Source organism: Hippoglossus hippoglossus, chromosome 16 (genome assembly GCF_009819705.1).
Source record: "Hippoglossus hippoglossus isolate fHipHip1 chromosome 16, fHipHip1.pri, whole genome shotgun sequence".
Lineage (NCBI taxonomy): Eukaryota > Metazoa > Chordata > Actinopteri > Pleuronectiformes > Pleuronectidae > Hippoglossus > Hippoglossus hippoglossus.
In genome coordinates this window covers 12,916,137-12,939,220 of record NC_047166.1, presented here as the reverse complement: position 1 = coordinate 12,939,220, position 23,084 = coordinate 12,916,137, and the positions used below count along the sequence as shown (strand labels likewise).

General features: G+C 41.7%; 1 protein-coding gene across 1 annotated transcript; it reads right to left on the bottom strand.

The window, feature by feature from the left end:
- Window positions 1–21,478: 21,478 nt before the first annotated feature.
- twist1b (twist family bHLH transcription factor 1b) lies at window positions 21,479–22,865 on the bottom strand. Its single transcript, XM_034612019.1, has 2 exons — window positions 22,177–22,865; window positions 21,479–22,005 (listed from the first exon to the last, which is right to left on the bottom strand). Exon 1 carries the CDS (start codon window positions 22,719–22,721, stop codon window positions 22,209–22,211), a length of 513 nt encoding a protein of 170 aa, XP_034467910.1. The 5' UTR covers window positions 22,722–22,865; the 3' UTR covers window positions 21,479–22,005; window positions 22,177–22,208.
- Window positions 22,866–23,084: the final 219 nt, after the last annotated feature.

Here is a 23,084-nt window from a genome sequence, read left to right as displayed (position 1 = left end):
CAGGTCCACCGTGTAATCACAGCTCACCTGATTATCACAAGTCATATGTCATCACAGCCTCGAAGCTGAGTCACCAAACTACTGTGCTGCTACTCACCTGACAACAACTGGCCTACAGGTGATAAATCGTGGAGAGCAACAAACATGTCGGTGGTTTGATTCCCTGCACCGAGAGTTCTCTTATTTAAGTGTTTTTGGGCAACAGCCACAAATTCCTTGAGTGGTTGTTAAATCTAGAAAAGTAAATCCGATCTAGGTTAAGATTCTGTCCTGAAGCTCTGGGACGAGGAGCATCAGTCGTATACATCACAACCAGAAATAGATTTGTTGGCCAAGTGTGTGTTCACATACAAAGAATGTGACTCTACATTGCTGTCAGTGAACTTACTGAACCAATATGTTCAAGAATGATACAAAAATATTTGAAATATGATGGTTCGGACTTAACTGTACAAAAACATGTGAAAAGAAAGTAGAATATGCAGTATATTGGAAACCCTAATGAACAACACCATAGAAGAATACACGATGAGACTATGTACACAACCGGTTCTGTGTGTTGTAAACTTTACAAGTCGTACACAGAATTAGTGCAATGAAATAGATAATAAATACTGTATTAATATGCAGACAGGGGAAGGACATGTATACATTTCTATATAGATATATGATATTGTTATATTATTTGCAGTGTGCAGGATACATATTGACAAATATGATGACCTCATACATGTTAGAAACCGTGCATGTGCTATATATAAAAAGAGGAAGTGGGCGGATGTTTGGTGTGAGAGGGTTATTGACACCGTACGATTGATCTGAGGTGTTCAACAGAGTGATGGCCTGTGGGAAGAAGCTGTTCTCGTTTCTGCTTGAGCTTCGGTTTCAAAAGCATTTTCCTCAGAGAACCATCTCCTCCACGACCCACTATGACACTGACCTGCACTTCCTGACCGTGTTAGCGCAGCCTCGTCTCTAACAACTCACATCCAGGTAAGTATTTCAAGTTTACTCTGGAGAACCGTGATGTCTCCAGCTGGTTCTCTCTGACTCTGTAATGTTATGACAGGATGCACAGGCCATAAAGGTGCAGGTTCTCATCCCCTGACTATATAATATGTGCACAGTTTAGAACTTGAGTTTTTCTTGAATTAAAAACAGAAGAACTAAGAGGAGAATTCCCAGAGTAGACCAGCAGATGAAATCATGATAATGGAGTCAAATTGCTGATGTGGAGGCATGAAGTCCACCTGGCAGCCGTGGTCATCCTGGCCGAGCAAAGCCAACGTTTCCCCAGCTAACACAGACCAGCTGTAGAAACTCAACTGTCTGTGGCTTCTAATCAATACATGTCAACTCATGTTACGCCTACAGGTCAATACGTGGGCCATGCCCCCTTTGATTCGGCTGCCGTGTTTACCACACACACCTTTTTATTGACGGTCTTGCTGAGCTGCAGTAAAGAAAAAATCCCGTGATGATCTGTGTCTGAGTTTCCTGCAGCCAACTTCTCCACAGACCCAACTATTCAGATCACAAGTCGTACAGCATGATTGATGATGAGGGAAAACCCAAAGATGTTTCTGGATCCTAAGAGGCATAAAACCACCAGGAAATTTCCCCCATGACTGCACAGTTTCACGTCTGACAATAGCTCCACACTATTCCAAGACGTTTCTCAGTCCTAATCTACTAGTCGACAGTTATGGCTCTTAGCAGATCAAGAAATCCTTGGTTTGTTTGTTTTTTGTTCATTTGGTGGATATGTAAGAGTTTTTAAAGCCAAAGCAAAAACCTTGAGGATCACTGGTAGTTGAGAAGTTCTTCACATGCATGTTTATCTGACGGATTATGCAAAGACTACAGAAACCGATTTTCTTAAAACTTTCTTGGGTCAACCAAGAAGCCATTAAATTTTGGAGCAGATTCAATCAAGGCGACAGACTCAGGAATGTTGTTTCTCTTTCTTTAACGTTGTGCGATCGGCTGCTTTTGGACACTATGGTGTATTTCTCAAGAAATAATTCAGAGATAATACTGGGATCTTCATGAAAAAAAGAATCTGTCATGGATATTTATGAACGGGTGAAATCCAGATAATGATCAAGATGTATCTGATCTCAACAAATGTAAAAGCAATATGGTGATAAAGTGGCCAATCAGCCTGGGCAGAGGTCTGTGCTCTCCGAGTGCCCTTATGCTTTTTGGATGCTTTAAGAATTACGTGTAGAGGAAAAAAAATGTAATTACATTTATTTGCCAAGTGCACAAGGACATTTCAAGAGCTGGTTTCCCTATTATCTGGTGCAGAGATTGAAAAGATGAATCGACTTGGTTGGTGTCAGTAGTTTGCTCTTTGAAGCAGCTGTTTGTATCCTTTTGTTGAAGGGACCCAGAGGGAAACATCTACTCATCTTCCTCATCATCCTCTTCTTCAGCTAATTGCAGTTGACACGCCTGTAACTGTACTCGCCACCTCATTTTAATCAACTGGGCAGATTTCTGCACCTAAATGCGATTAATTTGGGTTTTCATCATTTTCGTTTTAATTGAACATAGTACATAATTGTATTTCATTTTATAAGCTGATTTACATGATTTCATTTCATTTGTGTGTAGGACTCATACTATTTCAGTCCTTGCCCACCAAAGTTGAAGATAACAAGTGGCAAAAATAGCTCATAAAGGAAATTTTCCACCTTCTTCTTCGTGTGCATGTCAAGATTTGTGCGAATCTGGCATCCGGCAGCACAACGTGGTGTTTTTCTTTCCATGTGCAGTTAACCATGCTCGAGGTGTAGGACAGTGCAGAGCTGCAGGCAGCAAATGGAGGAGACTGTTTTATGTGTTGGTGTTGATACCAAAGAACTGCAACTCAGAAGAAAAGAGGACAGACGTCAGATTCTTTGCGGCCTGTGTCGTCTGCGAAGCCAAGATTTGCTGCTTTGATGGCCTGACTGCCTGTCATTAAACATTAAATCACATACTTTATGAGGAGAATGTGTCTTAAACTGCTTTTTCGAAAAAATAAAGCTTGAGTTGTCTAGTAAGCATCTCACAGATTTGTCTATTTACCAGTGGAATATTTATTATTTATAGCTAAAAAATATCCTTTCAAGAGCAGAGGAAGAATTCTACATGTTTTCCTCTCATCTCGTGAGATAAAAACGCTGATGACCCGACATAGATAGTGTCAATATTAACGTCAGTCCCCCAGACCGGTGTCATCCATATTGTTATCTTAGCCTTTCAAGGATTGATATACCTCTTCAAGTTTAATGAGATAAGAGACCTGGGGGAGTTCTCCCCCTGCTGTGTTCAAAGACCCTCCGTCCTGAGGAGCTGCTTTATCTCAGCCACTGATTGACCCAGCTGATAGGTGATACTGAGGAACCACAGTGGCCTTGGGAAGTGGCCTCTCCACTGAGACGACGGGGACTGGCCAACTTGGCCTCTCCTGTCTGTGAGAAACCCATCAGTGGGGCTCCGGCGTCCCTGGGATGCCGCCTCCTCCCTTTGATTCCTGCGACCAGGCACTTTTACGTGCCTACCTCCCTCACACCGTCCAGTCCAGAGCCAATAAACCAAGTCTGCCACTCTCCAGCTAGTTGGACAGGACGTGTTTGTAAGTGTTGCTTGAATGCACGGCGGGACGAAATGACACCCCGAGGGCTCGTAAGAGTTGGGATTTCTTCTCCAAGCCGGTGCCAAGAGACCATTTTGAGTTCCAGCTCAGTTCTTCTAAAATCTTGCCATTTGTGGCTTGTGACCATGAACCACTGGGGTTTTTATTATAATCTATATGGTATGGCAAATGCTATGTATTAACTAGAGACATGCTCATAAGGGAAACACTGGAAGCCAATAATAATGGCCTGAATGAAACACCAGATAATAAGCCCACTCCTGAAAGGAAAATTGTTCTTGAAGAAATATTCTGTCTACATCAAATTCTAACCACTAAGTAACAAGTATATAATCATTCAACAAATATACATTCAACACCTGACAAATCTCTCATTCCGCAGTCTGGTTCTATATTTTAACACATCGCAGGAGATTTAAGGCGCGTAAAGATAGCACGGCATGAGGAATGCAGCCTGCAGGCCATCCCCTCAGGAAAATATATTTCAAGGAGGGTTTAAGGGCTCTCTCATTATCACTATATATTGGGAGAATAAAACGAGGGCCCCTGAAAAGGTCCCCGAGGCATGTGCATGCAAGGGAGTCGATTGTCCTTCACACTGCACACTATATCACCGGCTAATCCCTGAGGGAAACATCTGCGCGTGCACACATGAGGCACGTGTTGGTGCAACTGAGGAGCAGGTCGGAGAAAAAAGCAACGCTCCAAGCTCCGTTAATGCTGCTGCTGCCATGTTTGCTCATCTGTGCAATTTCCAAATAACGTCATCACTCAAATAAACCGAAAAGAGAAGAGGTCGAGCCTGACGCCTGTTTTGGGATGTCGCGTGTTGAGTTGACTGCCAAAACTTGAAATTAATACTGGAAGGCATGTTTAGTTTGAGAAGTTGAATTGAATCATGTTTTTTAAAATAACCAATAACAAGTGTTGACGTCGTGGAGCAGATGGGATCATGGGAGTTTTGGTCTTCATCCCCACTGCCATTCAAAATCTACCTGACACGGCTCAGGTGTAAATCATATTCACAGATGAGGTGATGAAGTAAACTTTGTTGCGTTACGTAGCGGACGGCGATAAATAGTTGTGGTCCGTAACAAGTGACCAATAAAAGCAGTGGAAGGAAAAACCAGCCGACAAGCGACCTGGATAACTGTGTGTTCTAACTTCCGTGGGAAATAACGATGGAAAAACAAATACAGGAAAAGCCACAGGTAAAGCAGATCTTATTATTCGAATTATCTTGAATAAAACTGGGAATTTCTCTGTGTTTAAACATTGTTGGAAACTTATTAGATAATGTGAGTAATACTATATAATATAGGTAAAGTTGTGTTTAGACATTTTAATTGAGAAAGCTTTGTAGACATAAATTAGTTTGATGTCATCTTTGTAAAAGTGTGAATCTGACAAACTGTTAATTCACCTGTTCTCCATATTTCATATGAATTAAAAGAAGTAAGCTGAAGAAAACAAGTCTTTCAATATTCAGTTCACAATTTATGAGCTCATGTAATGTTAAACGCTAAATGATGTATGGAGTTCATTACAGGCCTGTTCTTCGAGGAGTCAAATCAATGCGGCCGTGTGTTTAAATTATGCCTCAGTTTAGTAAAAGCTGTTTATCTTCGCCGTGTGGAACCGCCGTGGCGTCCTGAGGGAAAGCGCGTTTGAAGAAAACGCTTCAGCACGATATATGAAAAGTTTTAGCAGTCGACTCTCGATATGCCCCGGAGAGTGACTGTGTAATTCACATCATTCATAATGAACTACACAATTTCATGTTGTGGGCGAAGGCCAGACTGTGAAACAGCACTTTGACAGATCCGTGGTGCTACATCACAGTTTTAACAGCACAGCACTGTAGGCTGAACATAACGCACCACTAATGAATGTAAGAATGTGTTACCCGACCAGACGGGAATGTGTGCCCACGCCGGCGCTGAGGGTCGCGATGGAACGTTTTCTTTTTCGACAACGTGGGAAATCGCCGTCCACACGAGGGGATCATGTGATTTAAATACATAGGATGCCGCAAATTGTGGTACACTGCGGTTTAATGGCAGCTCCCCTTGCATTTTGAAGTTCAGCTGGCACTGCCACCTCATATGGCCTGGTGTTAATCTGCCATGAACAAGCCTGCATTATGCCAAGACCGTAGTAGAAGTGAGTGGGAAACAGGTGGCCTCCACTTTCGCTCATTCCTGCTCTGGCTTCTGGACACAGAGTTGGACAAGCTCGCATTCTTTTGGGGAATTTCCTCCCAAGCCACTTTATTAGCGAAGTGAAAATAAACCTCAAATGTTACTCAAGGGTTTCGATGTATTATGTGCTTTTGTGCCTCGTTGAGTTCTAAGTTGAAGTCTGACATTTTGGGGAAGATTATTTGCTTTCTAACGCAGAGTTAGGTGAGAAAATCAATACCGATCCCACATCTGTATGTTCAGTGAGAATCGAACATTAGCTGGTTAGCTTAGCTTAGCACAAAGACAGGAAACGGCATCACTTAAGTTCATTAATTAACATGTCACAGCTTGTTTGGTCAGTCTGCTACAATCCAGTGTTTTTTTCTACCTTGGCTCTTGTGGAGTTTAGTTGTGTAGCACAGATAACCACATATGACACAGTTTAAATATTCTGTCTGTACCGTTTATTGTGTATTGAGTTGCGCAACCCTTTATGAGCGATCGACTCTTGATTGCAGAGTCGGTCATCTCAGCACATCCTCGACAGCTCCATAAATAAAACTCCTGTCGTTAATACCTGACGTTGAAAGGAAACATAAATATCGCTGTATATAAATGACTCCATAAAGATGGAAAAAAAGAGGGTCTGTTTTGAAAGAATGTCCACATCATATCTTCAAAAGGCCTCGTCCACTGTTATCACTTATATCTTGGCCGCAGCACAGGGTGCGATTCCATGGATTTGGAGAAACTCGGAGCAGATTGTCCGTGAGGCTCCCTCTGGCTCGGGAAGATGGGTAACACATCGTGACCGTCTCCGACTGTTTTCTCTACAAAGTGGTACAAAATCTGAAAGCTTATTCAGCTTGTGACATGAGAGATTCCCAGTGTGTGTGTTTTACGAAGCGATACAGGTGGAAAACTAACTAAAACAGGACCTCTCGCTTCTGTATGACATGGCGCCCACTTTGAGTCAAAAGTTTAGGTCGGGGCTTATTTGATCGGCCGCCACATCAGGAAAATCTCCTTCATCACTTCAGAAACACACAAAAAACATCAGTGATTAGTGACAGTGAGCAGCTCTGGAGCGGTTATTGTCACAAACGGCATAATTTTAGCCGTGGTGGCGTGTCTTGTAACCCAGGTTCTTTACACTAATGGACCCAGTCAGGTGTCAGTCAACGATACGCAGACAGAGGGGGGGAGTCGTGGCAGCTCCACTCCTCTGGTGCTGCACTTGGACGGAGATGAGAGGCTGCGGGGAGAGAGAGATGGAGGTCTGCTTTCCATAAAGTTCTGGTGTCCTGTGAGGCAGCTTCACGTCATAATCATAAATCGCAGAGATGGAAATTGGGGGTTCGTCATATCCCAACATAACAGCGAAATTTCAAAATCAAAAGATGGACTGGCAGCTCTCGTGACAGTTTAATATCAAAGGGAATTTTTTTTGAAATTTCCCAAGGTTTTCTGTTGGGTTTCATTTGAAGTTTTTTTGCAACAACAGAAGGCGGCTACGGAGTGTTTGGAGTTCACAGCAGGTTCACTTTGCTAAAACCATTTTCTCCTGATGATGGACTACTATTACAGCTCGTGTTTTCTTTTTTTTTTCTCTCTCCCCTCAGAACTAATGGATGTAAAAAAAAAAAGAAGAAGAAGTTAATATATATGATTTGAGGTTGTGATAGACCCACTAGCTCCTTCATCTCTCTCCTGGAGGCTGTGGAGGACTGAAGTCCCCCGGCCTCTCCCTGGTTTGTGCTCCGGCCAGCTCCAGCCCATGCGTGTAATGCTGTTTGTAATGAGAAATCTAAACAGGGAACCGCAGTGAGGCATGACAGGAATGTGTTTCCATTGGAGGGAGCTCCACGCAAGAAAAAGAGAAGAGGGAGAAGAAAAAAAAGAGAAAAGAATCAGAAGAAACGTCGAGGCAGAGATGTGTCCAGAAGGAGCGCTCGCTTGGGCCAAAGCGGAAGACTAATGTTATTGTACACTGGCTGTCACTCTGCCAGCCCTCCCTCACCAATAGGTTCCTCGTCTCCCTACCAGTTTCTCCCCCGCCTTCCTCCCTCCCTCTCTCTCTCTCTCTCTCTCTCTCTGTTTCCCTCAAGACTGTGTTTGCTCAGGTGGACAGTGACACAGTTGCTGAATGAGCCCCAGTCGTCGCCCCCCCCCCCCCCCCCCCCCCCCCCCGTTTCTGCACGCATTGGCTGTAGACTGTGTCATCGAGTCAGAGTCCGGAGGGGCCTGCAGAGAGATGGAAGTGGAGGCTGAAACCTGGGATCACACTGGACGGGGAGGGAGCAGGAAGTCGAGGGACAAACACCGAGAGGAACAAAACAAAATCAGTGGGAAAATGCAAATGCAGAGACATTATAAGAATGATGGGTATAAACAGAAGGCGCACATTAGATGGGCCGGAGGAGAAAAGACAAAGAATGAGCGAGGGTGAAAAAAATCCGACCACCCATTCTGAAAATTAGAGAGGGGTGGTTGTAGACTGCGGAGGCCGTCTTGGTTTATGGTCCGTGGAGGATGTCTTGAAACGGCACTGTTTAGAGTTTATTTTATCATGCCACGCTGTTTCAGAGCCTCTGTCAGGAATCTCATTCTGCAAAGACTAATTACAGTGTAAACACTACATTAAAGTGTGTGGGCCACTCCACTTCACTATTTACCTTTTCCTCTAAACAATCCTGACATCCCTGCACAGATTGATTTTGTCCACAGAAACCTCCTCTGCCGGTGCTTATTTGTTTTGAAGCTGGCGTGCGATTCCCGCCGACCTGCCTGGTTACGGATTGGATCGAGAACGTGATTTAAACATAGCTGAGTTTGAAAGACCGCAGGGTTGGTTCCCACCTGCAATCGCAACTTCATTTCACTCACTTCACGTCTGAGCATAACCAGGTTTTTCCAGGAAAAAAAGAAGAAGAAAATACTAGTGTTCACGTTGCCAAAACATTCAACAGATACAAGACCTTTTATAACTGGTGACTGTCAAAGTGGTCCCACACTCGGGGCAGGCAACTGAAAACAAAACTGAATATCTGAGTCCCAACAAAAAAAAAAGAACAGAAAAGTCCACCAGGAAACTGTGCTTCATTAGCACATGCATGGGTGCTGAGGAGTGGTCACTCAGTGTCAGTCACCTGCGAGGCCGAGCCAGAGAACTTAATTACTACCACATGGGCCCAAAGGGCCGGAAGAGGACGCTTTTAAGGCCGGTGGAGAATTATGGCCTCCCAGATCTTTTAGTATATAAAACAAACAAGGGAACTGCTACTGCCTGCAAGTGTGTGTTCATGTCACTGTTTGTTGCCTTTGTATTTTATTCTTCTTTTCATGATAACTGTGAATGTGACCCCCCCCCCCCCCACACTCCTTCTAGCAGAATGCAGTTTACACTTTGTCAATAAAAAAAACTCTGCAGTAGAATAAGATCTTTTACTTGCTTAAAAGTAGCAAAACTAGTAAAAATACTGTATCACACAAATACTTTATTACATATAATAATCCTGCATTTGTATAATAATGATGAAAAGTAAGTATATAAGTATATTTTACAGTGATGTGATTGACTTACTTTAACTTATGCAACGTGTAAGCAGTAATTTAATATTTAATTTGGCTTGTGTGCTGTTTGTAATATATCTTATTGATTTATTAATTTAATAATTAATGTAAACATGTGTCTACATACCCATCAACCTGCCAGCGACTGCAGATGAAAACTAGCCAACATGGCCAATTCTGGCTCATTTACATGTTGGACTTAAGTATCTATTTAAATTTGCATTGTGCCTTTTAAATGAATAAACATACATTTCCTTGGAGCTAAGTTTAACTGCCTTATTCAACTTTTAATAGTGTAATTTGTACCAATACATTATATCTGATAATGTTTTAGTGACATCTTGATATTTAAGCAACCATAGCTGTCAAATACATGTAGTTTAACAAAAAGTACAATATTTGCATTTGAAATGTAGAACTATAAAATAGCATCAAATGGACATACTCAAAGTACAAGTACCTCATACTTGCAGGTATTAGTTGCACTCTACAATAGAGGTCACAGTATAATTTGAATGGACTAAAATAGGACACACAGTTCACACAGAATCCCCTCGTATTCAACAATGTATGACCTAAAAAATGTGGGCCTAGCGTTTGCGTGTGTGTTGTGTGATTCCTGCCCTGACACCTGAGGAGTGTTGATATTCAGGCTGGGCCAGTATACCCAGCAGCTGCCTGGGAGGTGTAATAGGTTGTCTTACAAAGAACAGAGAGGAAATGAACCCTGGTATCTCGCTTGAATCAGCTACATCTGGAGCCAATTATTCATCCGGGTTGTTTTTGGCCAGTGATAAATGATTTAGTCACACTGCTGACACCATTTTTCAAGTATAAATATAAGTATGATATAGCTCAATGTGTTAGAAAGGAAAATAATTTTTTGTAGTCTTTACATAAGACTGTTGCAGTAATTCACCTGCAGCTGTGAGAACTATTAAATTATAGAGGAGGAAAAAAAATCTTATCGCTATTCTCTTTGGGCTGCACGGCTTATTGATGATTTAAATGTTAATGGGTTGGATGATCGCTATGAATTCTTTTTGCTTAATTCGTCTCCATTTTGGTTTTTTTTTTCTCTCTCTCTCTCTATTATATCCACACTATTCCTCCTGTAATTCCAAACCAAAGCGAACACATTATTATCCTTATCTTGACACCGTGATCTGACATCGAGGAGTATTCTGTTGCACTTGCATGCAGGGTGGAGGAGAGGAGAAACATTCAAATATCTTTCCAGGCCAAATACAACACGGGCATTTCTAGTGTGACCACAGGAGAAAGCTTAATAGCTCCTTGGAGGTTATGAACTGTTGACAGTTAATAAGTCATAAAATTTCCCCTCTAAGAGGATGCTAGATTCCATCTGCAGGGCACCCGGCACAAAGAGGCGGAAAGCAAATATCTCGCCGTAGAAGTGGACTGGAATCTCTCACTGGCTGCTCGTGGAGAGTCTCTAGAGCATGTCCTTCAAGGTTTCCTGATTTCTGCACAGATGGAGGAAAAATGACCAAATTACCGAATCATTTTCCAACTTTTTTTTTTCTTTGACTATTGGATAATATGTGGCCTTGAGAGCAGAGGCAAAGACATTGCATGCAACTGACCTTCGTGATTACACCTCATATTATTGCGCTTGTCATCTATTTTCTTTGGCCCTAGGGATGTTTGCCACGGTAACAGCACACAGCGGGCTGTCTGAGCTGACCCATGCTGTCCTCCGCATTTCCCAGCTTGGCTGTGATGAAGGGAAGTCTCTGCCCATGATCCCTAACCCCTGATGAGGAGGGTTCTCGATTTCAGCTCCGGGTCCAGCGTGGGCCTCATATCCCTCTCTGAGTGCTCTGCCACCCCCCTCCCCACTTTTCAACCACAAAGGGCATCCATGCCTTGCATAAGCAGCGATTTCTTTTTTCTTTTGAGCCAAACTGTACCAGATTACCTAAGCTGCACCGTCTGCCCTCTCATAGAGATCAAGTGCTGAACCATGCTCGATATTTTTGTTTAAAAAATGTAGTTTAAATACATTTTTGGGAAATGCGCTTATTTTCCTTCTTGTAGAGATGATTGTACTTGTAGCTTTGCCTCTAGCACTAAGACTGGAAACAGCAGGAGACATCTGGCAAACCCTGGTCTTGTCGCCTCCATAAAGTTGCCAGGTCACAATCTCAGGTTAAATGTTTAAACTAAGTTGGTTTCAGTGTTAAACCAAAAGCAAAGTGCTGCAAGTGCTTAAATATAACCATACAAAATTCAATGATGCTTTAGCCACAAATACGCTGTTGGTGATTCATGAGCAGACAACTGTTATCTTTCAAGATACATTAATAAACAATGTTTCCAAACTATGCTGATAAAAAGATTATTCAGATAACATCCGCAACACAATGTTTCCTTTAAAACAAACAATTTGCTGTTGCTTCATATCATACAATGTATATAAAGATGGACGACATGGCAGCTCCCCAAAAGTGGCATCAAAAGTCTCAATCACCCCTCCATGTCCCTCCTCCTCCATGTTAATGGATGGAACATGAACCAAACTAAAATGTAAACATTAAAGTAAACATTAAACCAGTTTTTTTCAGAGACGGTTTCTATCATGTACGATGGTTCTTCTGATTGACAGCTGAGGCTGACTTACGATTGGTGGAGCGCGTGTATCGACAGGACTTCGCTACCGTGGCGCCATCCCAGATTGCTGCTGCACAGTTTCATATCCAGGATATTTTAGCTTTGTTTCTTAAGTGGAGACGCATCGTCCATCTTTACATACAGTCTGTGTTTTATGTAAATATAACGTCTAGGTGACAGGCCGAGCTTTTGAGCGGCTGGAAAGAACGTTTTGCTACTTTTGGACAGGGCCAAGCTAGCAGTTTCCCTCTGTTTCCAGTCTTTGTGCTAAGCTAAGCTAATCGTCACCGGGCTCTAGCTTCATGTCAAATGGAGGGACGAGAGACGAGGATCAATCTTTTCAGCTAATACTCATCCAGAAAATGACTGAGTGCTTTTCCTTTAATTAAATTAAATTTAATAGTGCCTCCTGGTGAGCATAACTATGTGACATTTTTTCCACAGCAGAGTTTTTTAGTTCAAACTGTGTCTGTACTGTATATGCTGCTTTGACAGGTGTCCTTGCCAAATGCCATGACACAGCCTCAACAAGGCGTCCAGGCTACATATTGATGATGAAGTACAGACACGCTCACGCAGCTTCACCTAAGAGCAAAGCTAACAAATGTTTTGGCTGACTCCCCGCAAAACTTAGGGCATCCTTATCCCGGGACAGCCAGAGAAGGAAAGTTGTGTTTTTTGTGTCCTGTGGGGTTGAAAGAAGAAAATCTATTTACAAAAGCATGAAAATATTTTATCACTAGCAGCAGGGGCAGGAGTGTTTTAATGACCTGATCCGCAGGCCTCTGGCTGGCTGCAGGCTTTCCCAAACTGCAAAGAGCCCACTGGTCTGCCTGCCAACCCTTGGGGCAGCATTGAGATGAAACAGATAAGATAATTGTCTCTAATGAAATCCAGATCTCTCGGTCCGTCTGGACCAGGTCTCGCTGGGCCCTTTTCTCCTTTTTCTCCTTTTCTGAAGGGGGTGCTCCATATTGATCTTGAATTTGACGAGAGGCTGTGGAAGTCACTCCCTAATTCAAACCAGAGCTCGCGCACGGGCCCTGGTGGAGCTTTGATACCGTTTGAAGTTCTGCAAACGAACACGGCACCGTCAGCCTTCTGGACCCTGTTGTCATGACAACCCCAATTATCTTCCTTTACGGCCTTGTTTTTACACAGGAAGGGAGCCATTATGTTCTTTGGGCATTTGCATCTCTCTGGGGCAAGTGTTAAAGGTCAGGGAAATGAACCAAAATAACACATAATATGAATACAACACGGCACATGCATGTGTGTGTGTGGGAAACTCGCTGCAACACATGGAATGGGCACTTCTTCTGTTAAACATTTCTTGAATTACTTACTTAAACATATGTTCCCAAGGACGTGTAAGCTCCAGCTCTCTGCAGCATTTTGTCAGGTTTACATTAAATCTAAGTTGTCTTGCAAGTGTCGCACGATTTCAACAAATTCATCTTTTTTCTCTTACTTTCAAACGTGAATAAAAAGCACAGTAAGGAAAGTGCACGCATTGTGAAATAATTCACCGTCCTCCGTGTTATTATTACTTTGAGTTTTCTCCTGAGAAAACAGCAGCTTAATCACAATACATTACTCATTCTTATAATGTGATAATAGACTCGTAACACAGAATAAACTCCGAGCTGTTTTTCCTGATGGGTTTCCAGTCGTGTCCGTGGAAAGTTAATGTGCCACATGTATTTCTTTGCTTTTGGATCATGTGTGCTGGTACCAGACTGTTTGGTTCAAAAACAGCAGAACACGGCCCAGACTAAACGGCCGCTCTCGCACACGAGACGCTGTGGTTCTGACATCTTGTTCATATATTTTAAAAAGGGAAAAGTGAACGGCTGCCAATCAGCTGCACCAAAGTGAGTCTTTGAAACGATAAACAAAGATTTGATTCATTGCATCAGAGATTTAAGCTTCATTTCCTCTTTTACATCCGTGGGATAAATACAGGAGAAACATGTGCCAGCCCCTGGAGTGAGTTGTGCACAGGATGGTTTTATACAGCCGCGCTGGAGTGTTGTCGCAGGTACAAGTGGATTGAAACTCAAACAAACTTTCAACATTTGGAGCAGAATATGATTTATTTCTGTCTATGAGAAGTTAAACTTGTTAACATTCACATAAGCTAAACTCTGCTGTAATTAATGAAGGTCTGAGTGAATGTCTCTTTCAGTGACAGAGTGGGCTCGGTCCTCTGGTTTCCAACTTTTACTTTTTTACTTTTAACTGTTTTGACTGTTCTATGGTTTTCCTGCAACCGTGCATAAAAAAGGACGTGATGTTTGTGTTGAAAGGCAGACTAATACAAATAATTTAGTTAACTACACAAAGACTGAAAGTAGAGTCAGTTATCACCCAGATCTTATCAGACTGACCAGTGCGACCTAAATGAATGGCCTTAAGTGGTGTCGCTCTGCCGGGGGGGGGGGGGTCACGGAGAGCTGCGAATCAAAGGGGGAGCCAGAGGTTGACCAAACACACTGTTCTCCCTCTGCCCTCGTGTAAAACTATCTGTCAAACACCAGTGCTCCTCTTTGAACTTGATTTAGCGCTGAGGCCACAAACAGCCGCTCCTCTGTTGAGGAGGCTGAAGCCAGCACCACGATGACACGGAGACAAGAGCAGATAAGAGGAGGTTTACGTTGTCCTACGCTGAGATTATCATTGGGCTCTTAATGGGGTCTCTCTTAATGGATGTCTCTCTTAATGGATGTCTGCGACTGGAAGCATGTGTACAAACAGGCACACGCTGTTGTCAACAGTTAAAACCCTAATAACAGCTCGGACCGTTAAATAGAGAACTGCAAACCTTTGTATTTTTTCACTGTTAAGGTCAAAGAAAGTCACAGCATTGCATGTATATGAACTTTCAAAATGCGTCATTTTCGAATTTACTTATCCACTTTACTTATGATATTAAAATATACTGGTTGATATTAAGTAATAAAGTCATTTTCTTGAGAAAAAAAAGAGAAGAAAGTTACGACAGCAAATTTTTAACGTGCTGTTTTGTTTTTTGTTCTTTGATTTTTTAATTTGTGCACATCCTAATTATGCATATTAACTGTACAGTACAATTTATCTAGAACATACACCTCACTCTGACACATTGCTTTTCAGTAACTGACATAAACTCTGACCTTTATCAGTTAATCACAATAAGACGCATCAGAAGTTATTGTAAAAAACACACACATATTGTTGCCCTTGTTGTTGTTGTCGTTGCTGTTGTTGACGTCGTTGTCTTGGCTGATTTCTGATCAAGAGTCTGTGTCCTGCAACGACGCTCCTGCTGGGACATGAGGAAACACGTGATGAGTCATAACTTATAGAAAACATTAAAGCCAGGAGAGAACATTAAGTTATACGAACTAAAATTAACCCTGTTTACGACCAAGAGGACAAGATGATTTAACGAGTATTTTGATCAGAGAATACAAGATGGATTCAGTCTTAGTTGCATAAACTTCGAAACTTGCGCCTGTAATATTTTACAGTTCTATAAATTAGTTACATTTAACTATGTTTGATTTTAACACAATTTCTGTGTCATTATACCTCCTTGTGTTTTGTTTCAGCCAAATAGATATGATCCTCTGGACTTTGGTTCAGAAACTGAGGCTACAGACGTTGTCTTCAGGTCGAATAAGAAGCAGGAAGGACATTTGAATAATAAAACATTTTCTGTGCTGCTGAGAAATCCATTGATTTGGTTCATTGTAGACTTCGCGCCACATGATTACCTCATCAGACAGATTTCATTTGAAAACACTTAACTCTCTTAGGAATTTTTGGGGGTGGTGCTATATATTTTTTTTGCATAAAACAAAGTATCCACATAAAACTGAAGAATGTTATATTTCCCCCTTCAGTCAGTCTGCAAAAGAACAAGGGTTTTCAGTGATGGGCCAAACACCCTACATGAGAAGAATCGGCTTAAGTGGATGAGAATAAAGCGTTTGAGATGGCACAGGGGGGAATAAGGAGATCATTGTGACACGAGGTAACAACACATCAATTATCAGTGTACTGGTATTCAGTGTTGGTGGGACCAGTGGGCCACCAGGTTAATGAAGGCAATGGGATTAAAACCCGGGGGGGGGAGCGCCCTCAGGGACAGGAGCAGGGACCCTGCATCATTAGAGCTCTATTAGCCCCCGGGCGATAACCAGGGACCCGCATGTTTCACTCAGGGCCTCAATAAGGGACAAATTGTACTCTGACTCCATTCACATCCAAGAGGAGGTTACTTTGAATACGTTTCCTACAACTTTTATATCGAGACTCGCGTCAGGAAAATGTTTATAGTATTATAATCCAAAATGTAGATAAGTTTAAAATTCCACAGTGTATTAGGACATTTATTTAGTCAATAAATGTGCAGGACAAGCTTCACTAGATGCTCAAATTCCCGAAAAAGTGAGACACTCATCGAAGAGTTTACTTTTTTTTGTAGTGAGGTTTTCTTTTCTCCTCGACCCTCAGACAATAATCTATTGTTTCGAGGCTGAAGCTCGGGCTGCAGTTATATACATATATATTTGTCTACACACACATATATATATATATTCTCCATCTTGATTGAACATAAACAGGTATGTTTGAAATCACTGCTCTGGACTCTGACCGCCCTCCACTCCGTCTGTATGTTTATACTTCCTGTGAGAGGCCCTCTATTTACGGACAACTGAAGAACACAAATAATCATCCCCCTGCAGTGAAAAACCTGCTGTTATTATCTGCAAACTTCGGCGATGCCTTTGTGTACGCTCACGCTGCCTCCTGATTGCCTGTTTATTATTGCACTCTTTCTGCCGAGCCAATGGGGATCCAGCCAACTCCAAAAGGTGCCAAGCCCTCCTCCCAGCCTCTTTCCTGTCCGTGACATCATTGTGTATTCCTCTAAAACAAACTGATCCGTGTCTTGTCTGCTGCCTGGGTGGCACGCATCACACGCAACAAAAGGTTAAACACAAGGTGCACACGTTTTCGACTCTGCCCTTTGGACACGTCTCAAGGAACAGTTCTGGTCCTGCACGCAATCAGATGGCATGCCGGGCTCGTGGCGTCATCCTTCACGACCAGTCTACCTTTCCCTGGGATGAAGCATTGACCTTGCATTTTCATTTGAAATCTTCAATGTGCCAATTTAAACATGGCGTGTGTGTCCACAAGCCTTCAACCAGCTTTAAACAACCATTAAACATTTTCTCCAACAGCCAAAAGCGTGCGATCGTTCGTATCCACTTTTATCCAAATATCTCGAGATAATTTGACATGGCTGAGGCTCTGACATTGATTATTTACCTCCAGGCTTATTTAGCTTTTCAGACAAGGCTTTATATCGTTATATAATCTCTGGATCGGAATCTTTGAATCTGGCAAATGAAGGTTTCTCTAAAACAAAGGAGACAATTCATTCAGTGTGTTTGTTCTTCCTTCTGCAGCATCCGTGTAAATCTATTTAGACATTTTAAAGGTAAAAATAAGTGATCAAGAGAAGTTTTTCTGAGAGAAATAAGAGAAAATAATGAGCAGAAATCACAAAATTAACCATAAAAGAAATTTCAGTCGATAATTTTTACCAGTTTCTTTTTCAAACCACATAACCAACCATCCCTGTGTTGACTGAACCTAGTCAGTGTATCACAGGTGTCTTTAAACATCAAATGCAAATTAAACTGCACCGAAACGTTTTTTTGGGGCGTGAACACATCTTCAGTTTTCTGTCAGGTTACAGACGCTGTCTCGGATTAAACTGAATTACTGTATATTTGTTTTATTTTAGGGAGAAAATCTCTCTGAAGTCAGATTCCCGTTAGTTTGCATTATCACCTGATGCTGGTAATCTATGATGACTTTAAGAAATAAGTCTGGGTTGGTTTTAATTAATTGAAAAATAAAAATGTACCACAAGAACTTAGAAAGATTTCTGTGTTGTATCAATGAATATATGATTTGGTGGAATATAAAACTAGGTCCTTTTTTCTATGACAGTTATTCATTGGTGCTGTCATCTGAAGTTAGTGCAGGTTGCTGCTCATTCACAACAGCAGTAAAGGTCACTGGACCCAACAGGTGCTGCCATATGTAGAGAGATGCACAACACTCATGAATTATGGTCTATTTTTAAAAATCATGTTTTTTATAATTCAAATTAATTTACTTCAGCATTTGTATAATAGATGAAATTAAATCAACTTTAATTCCCAGTTATATTACAGGCAAAGAAGTCAGTGCTGCTATAATAAATAAAGTCCCACAGTAATAAGTAGAATGAGAGACCAGGCACAGACATTTAGATCCTTATGACGTGTTGCTCGAGTGGTTTCAGCTTGATGTAAGTTTTCTTCGTGGGCAGCGACTGATCTGACTTCTCACATGTGTGATGGATAAAATGCCCTCTCAACAAAGAGCTGCATTAGAGATGCAAATGTATTCAATAATCAACAGAGTCCAGATGCAGGAGGAACGCACTGTCTGTTTCTGTTTAGTTCCCCTCTTCACTTCCCTGCCTCAAGTGCAGCAATGCTGCCTGATCTTGTCTCTGTGCAGCTGAACTTCTCCTGAGTTTAACATTCACTTTCTGAGACACTGTTGAAGATGTGGATCAAACCGAAAAACATTTCAATTGCACAAACAGGAGGGACTTAGATTCTAAATGTAAAATCTGGTAATGCATTTAAAATAACTGAACAGGCCGTGAGGGTTGCACCTGCTCCTTTTTCCTGTTACCTTCAGAAATAAACTAATTTAAGCAACAAAATAAAACAACATTTTATGTATCTGGTGTAGCAATTTATCAAAGTCATTCCACAGGGCTCTCACGTAATAACGTATGAGTAAAAATATTATTTTGTTTTATTTAAGCTGTGCTTGCAAAAAAGCTCAGCTTTTATAAATACAAAAAAATGAATGTATTTATTATAATTTATTTTAACTGTAATACAGGACAAAACTTGAAATATTTTTTAAAAGAGGGCAAAATTAGTAGAAAAGTCTGTTCTTGTCATCTAGTTTAATGAATAACGTGTGAGAAATGATCTATCACCTGTTAGCTGCAGGAGCCATGTGAATGGATTGTGGTTAAAAAGGTGTAATACTAATAATAGTAATAATAATAATAATAGTAATAATAATAATAATAATAATAATAATAATAATATTATAATAGCCCTAGTAAATGTTTTAAATAAAAGTTTTCAAACATCTGTTTATTGATTGATTTTGAGCAGTTTTATACAAAAACTAATTTAAATAACTATTAATCAATACAACATACATATGTACTAAATTAACCTTATTCTGTCTGAGCCGCACATAAGAGCAAATTATTAATTTGCAAACATTTTAATATTTCAGCCATAAAAAGTGGAACAAAGTTTTAAAAAATTACACACAATGCAATAAGTTAATTCGATTAACTTTTACTTTTAATGCCTGATGCACAGTTCTATTCGTGTCACGTCTCTTTTTCTCGTTCATTTCTCATACTGCCCTCTTTTGAGCCTCCTCCCTCCACACACACACACGCACACACACACACACACACACATATACACACACACACACACACACACATACACACACACACACACACACACACACACACACACACATACACACACACACACACACACGCACACACTTCTAAAGTGGTCAGAAACTTTGACGGTGCAGGCCTGTCAGTGTTTGAAGCTTTTAAAACACATCCTCACATATGATTTTACAGTTAAATAATAAAGCCTACACAGTCACAACCGACCCACTACGGACTGTCTGTAGCTTCATAATATAACCCACCTTTGTCTGAGCACCATCCTCAGCCTGATCCACACTGTTCCCCGCGGGGTGGCCCTCTTTTAAATCCGCTTGGATCAGACCTGCTCCGGATGATCCTGGATGTGGCCTTTCGGTTCGCCTCTCGCTTCGTGTCCGTGTGAGAGCAGCTCTGCTCGGTGCTCGCTCTCTGTCTGTCTGCGGAGCTGCTGCACCGCCGAGTCCCTGCACCGTCTGAACATCTGCTCATTTCACGTGACCTTTTTTTAAAAATACTAACATCTGTTCTAAATAGGTTTCATTCTGTGCCTCTGCATCGCGTCCATTGCCAACTCCTCTCCTCTGCAGAAAGGAGCAGAGGGAACTTATTGAAGGATTTAGCGTTGCATAAGGACTGGATTCCAATTTCTTTTTCTTTTTTTACAGAAGAAAAACTTGTTTTTTTGTGATTATCACGAGGATGCTGCAGCTTTTATTTCTCATGCAGCCTCTGTTTGTTGATGTGGCGCCGAGTGAAAACCTTATAACGTTTTCAGGAAATGTGTTTATTGATCTTCAGGCCGATGGACTGTGTTTGTGCAGCATTTCTCCAAACTCACCAGTGAGAACAGCCTCTGCAGCCTGCGTTACCTTCACGGCCTCCTTGAATTTCATAGACATCTGGGAATTCCATACATGCCTCGCAAGCCAATTACACACCTTCAAACGGACGCACACTTTGATTTGGACAGTGAGAAGCACCTCTGAGATCCATCAGTGGGGAAGATTTATTTAGTGATGAAAACAATACACGGATGCACAAAGTCTCTTTCGGGAGTTATTGTCAATGGTCCTATAATCTATCACATTATCCCATTAGGTTCAGTATTGTTGGAAATTATCTGCAGCAAAAGTGCAAGAATAAAAATAATTCGTATATGACCTCTTTAGTGATATAATATCTACATCTGTAGTATCATGAATAAAATGCACCACTAATAATAATAATAACAACAACAAACTTTATTCTTATAGCACCTTTCAAAACACAAACAGGGGGCGTTGCATATTAAATGAAAAACTGAAGACAAACAATAGTTTGGTTGTTCAGCATGGATTTATAACTGCAGGTTGACTTGACCCCAGTTGTACTTATTTACTCATAATGTTGAGTTTCATGCCCAGACCTTAATCTCACTGTAAACAACCCCAGGAAACCAGAGGGTTTTTTTCATCTTAATTAAAAAATATAATTTTAGTCTGACTGTGAGTTTTCTTCTCCACGTTTTTATAATTTTTGTACTTTGCAGAAATCTTCACATTTATATAACCGTACGTGTGAACAATGGAAGTTCCTTTAACAGTTGTGTATATTTAAAAGGAGTTAGGGTTTTATCAAATCTTGGTTTATATATTATTTTTGGAATGTGTAACTTTACTATAAGTAAAAAAAACGTAGCTGCATGTTTTCCTAACGCTTTTACTGGAGCCAATAAAAACTCCATCTGTTTTCCCAAGTGACTGCTGGCGGTATATTGTGGAAGCTTTTGTCATTAACGTTGTTTTAGAAGTTGAAGCAATGTGTTGACATTTAAAATTCACATTTGTTATATTTATTTTGATATATAAAAAAACAAAAAAGTGACATAAAAAAACAGAAAAAAGGCAATTTCGTGTAAGTGTCTTTAATGGAAAACAATATACAAACATTTACAAAAAAAACGATAATAAAAATAAGGAATGTGTTTGCATTTTGTCAGACACAGGATCCATTCCTCAATGTTACACGTTTCCCCAATAAATAAATAAATGTTTTCTGAAAATATTTTTGTTTTTTTGCACAGGTTAGATCCACACAGTCTGAAATGTGAGCTTCGCCACCAGTTGAAAGCCCCACAACACAAGAACACTGCTTCAATAATGCACTTTGACCTCTGCAGAAATTAGTCCAAAGGCATGCAGTAAAAAAAACAAAACACACACATGGTATTTTCAACATTCGTCGTCAACAACAGGGAAACACATCAGAGTGAGGTGTGTGGAGCGAGCACACGGTGTCGGGCCTCTGCAAAAAGAAACCACCGTCCCCGGACCCTTTCCTGTCGTCTTTGGTTTTAAATAGAGTGATCCCATGTATCCAGCATTGGACTCCAGGCTTGTCCCGTCAGAATGTGATGAAGTAGATTCAGCAGTCACCTGTGGGTTATAGACGAGGCACCAATTATCTCTGAGCTCTGCAGGAGAATCACGCACAATTGCGCCAAATAGACACCAGGCTGCATTGGGGCGCACAGAAATATTTGTTCTTATAGTGTTATTTCTCCCAGAGTGGAATCAGTTCTCTCGATTAAACAAAGACATTCGTACCATCTTCGGGAGGAACAGTCTTCCTCCAGATGTTAGTGAGATGTTGACATGGACCAGGCGCCCTCCATCCTCCACACCGAGAAGGCGTAGCTCAGCCTCTCGTGCGCCACATAACTGCAGCTTGACATCTTGGAGTCCAGCTCGTCGCTCTGCAGCACCTGGTAAAGGAAGTCGATGTATCTGGAAGCGAGTTTCAGCGTCTGTATTTTACTGAGCTTGTCCGAGGGCAGCGTGGGGATGATTTTACGCAGCGACGAGAACGCCTCGTTCAGGGACTGGGTCCTCTGGCGCTCCCTCACGTTGGCCATGACGCGCTGCGACTGGAGATCCTCGAAGGACTGCGGGCTGCCGCTGCTGCTGGATTTCTTCCCTCGTTTCCCCCCAGGGGTCGGGCTGTCCGAGTCCTCTCCGCTCTTCCTGCTCGGCCTCCTCTTCCTCCCACACCTCTTGGGCTGACTGTCCTGCTCCCCCTCGCTGTTGCTCAGACTGTCCACGGGAGAAACTGGAGAGCTGCTAGACTCTTCGCCCATATTTTCCTCAGACATCTCCACTCGGGCAGATGGCGGCCTGAAAGTGTCCCCCCACCTAATAGAGTTATTTCCCTCTCATGGAGTCAAAGAGTTAGTCCGCTTGTAGGTGCAGTGCGCGGCTTGGAGGAAACCAAAGTATCCATAGATAGAGTTCCTGGGAGGACAAGACTTTTTCTGATACTTGAGAAACTTAGGCAGTTCTTATAGGCTGCACGGCGTAAACTTTTTGGGGAGGGACAGGATTGGCCAAGATGATGAATTACGCGAGGAGAGGGGTGGGAGCATCTAAAGGAACCATCAGAAACCCTCCTAATAATAAATCAGAGGAGGGAGAGATAACAAGGGAATGCTGCTCTGTCATGACAGTACATTAGAAAC

Bases quoted from the DNA above. Each gene is read 5' to 3' on its own strand.
- twist1b (XM_034612019.1), bottom strand. From the start codon at position 22,721: ATGTCTGAGGAAAATATGGGCGAAGAGTCTAGCAGCTCTCCAGTTTCT.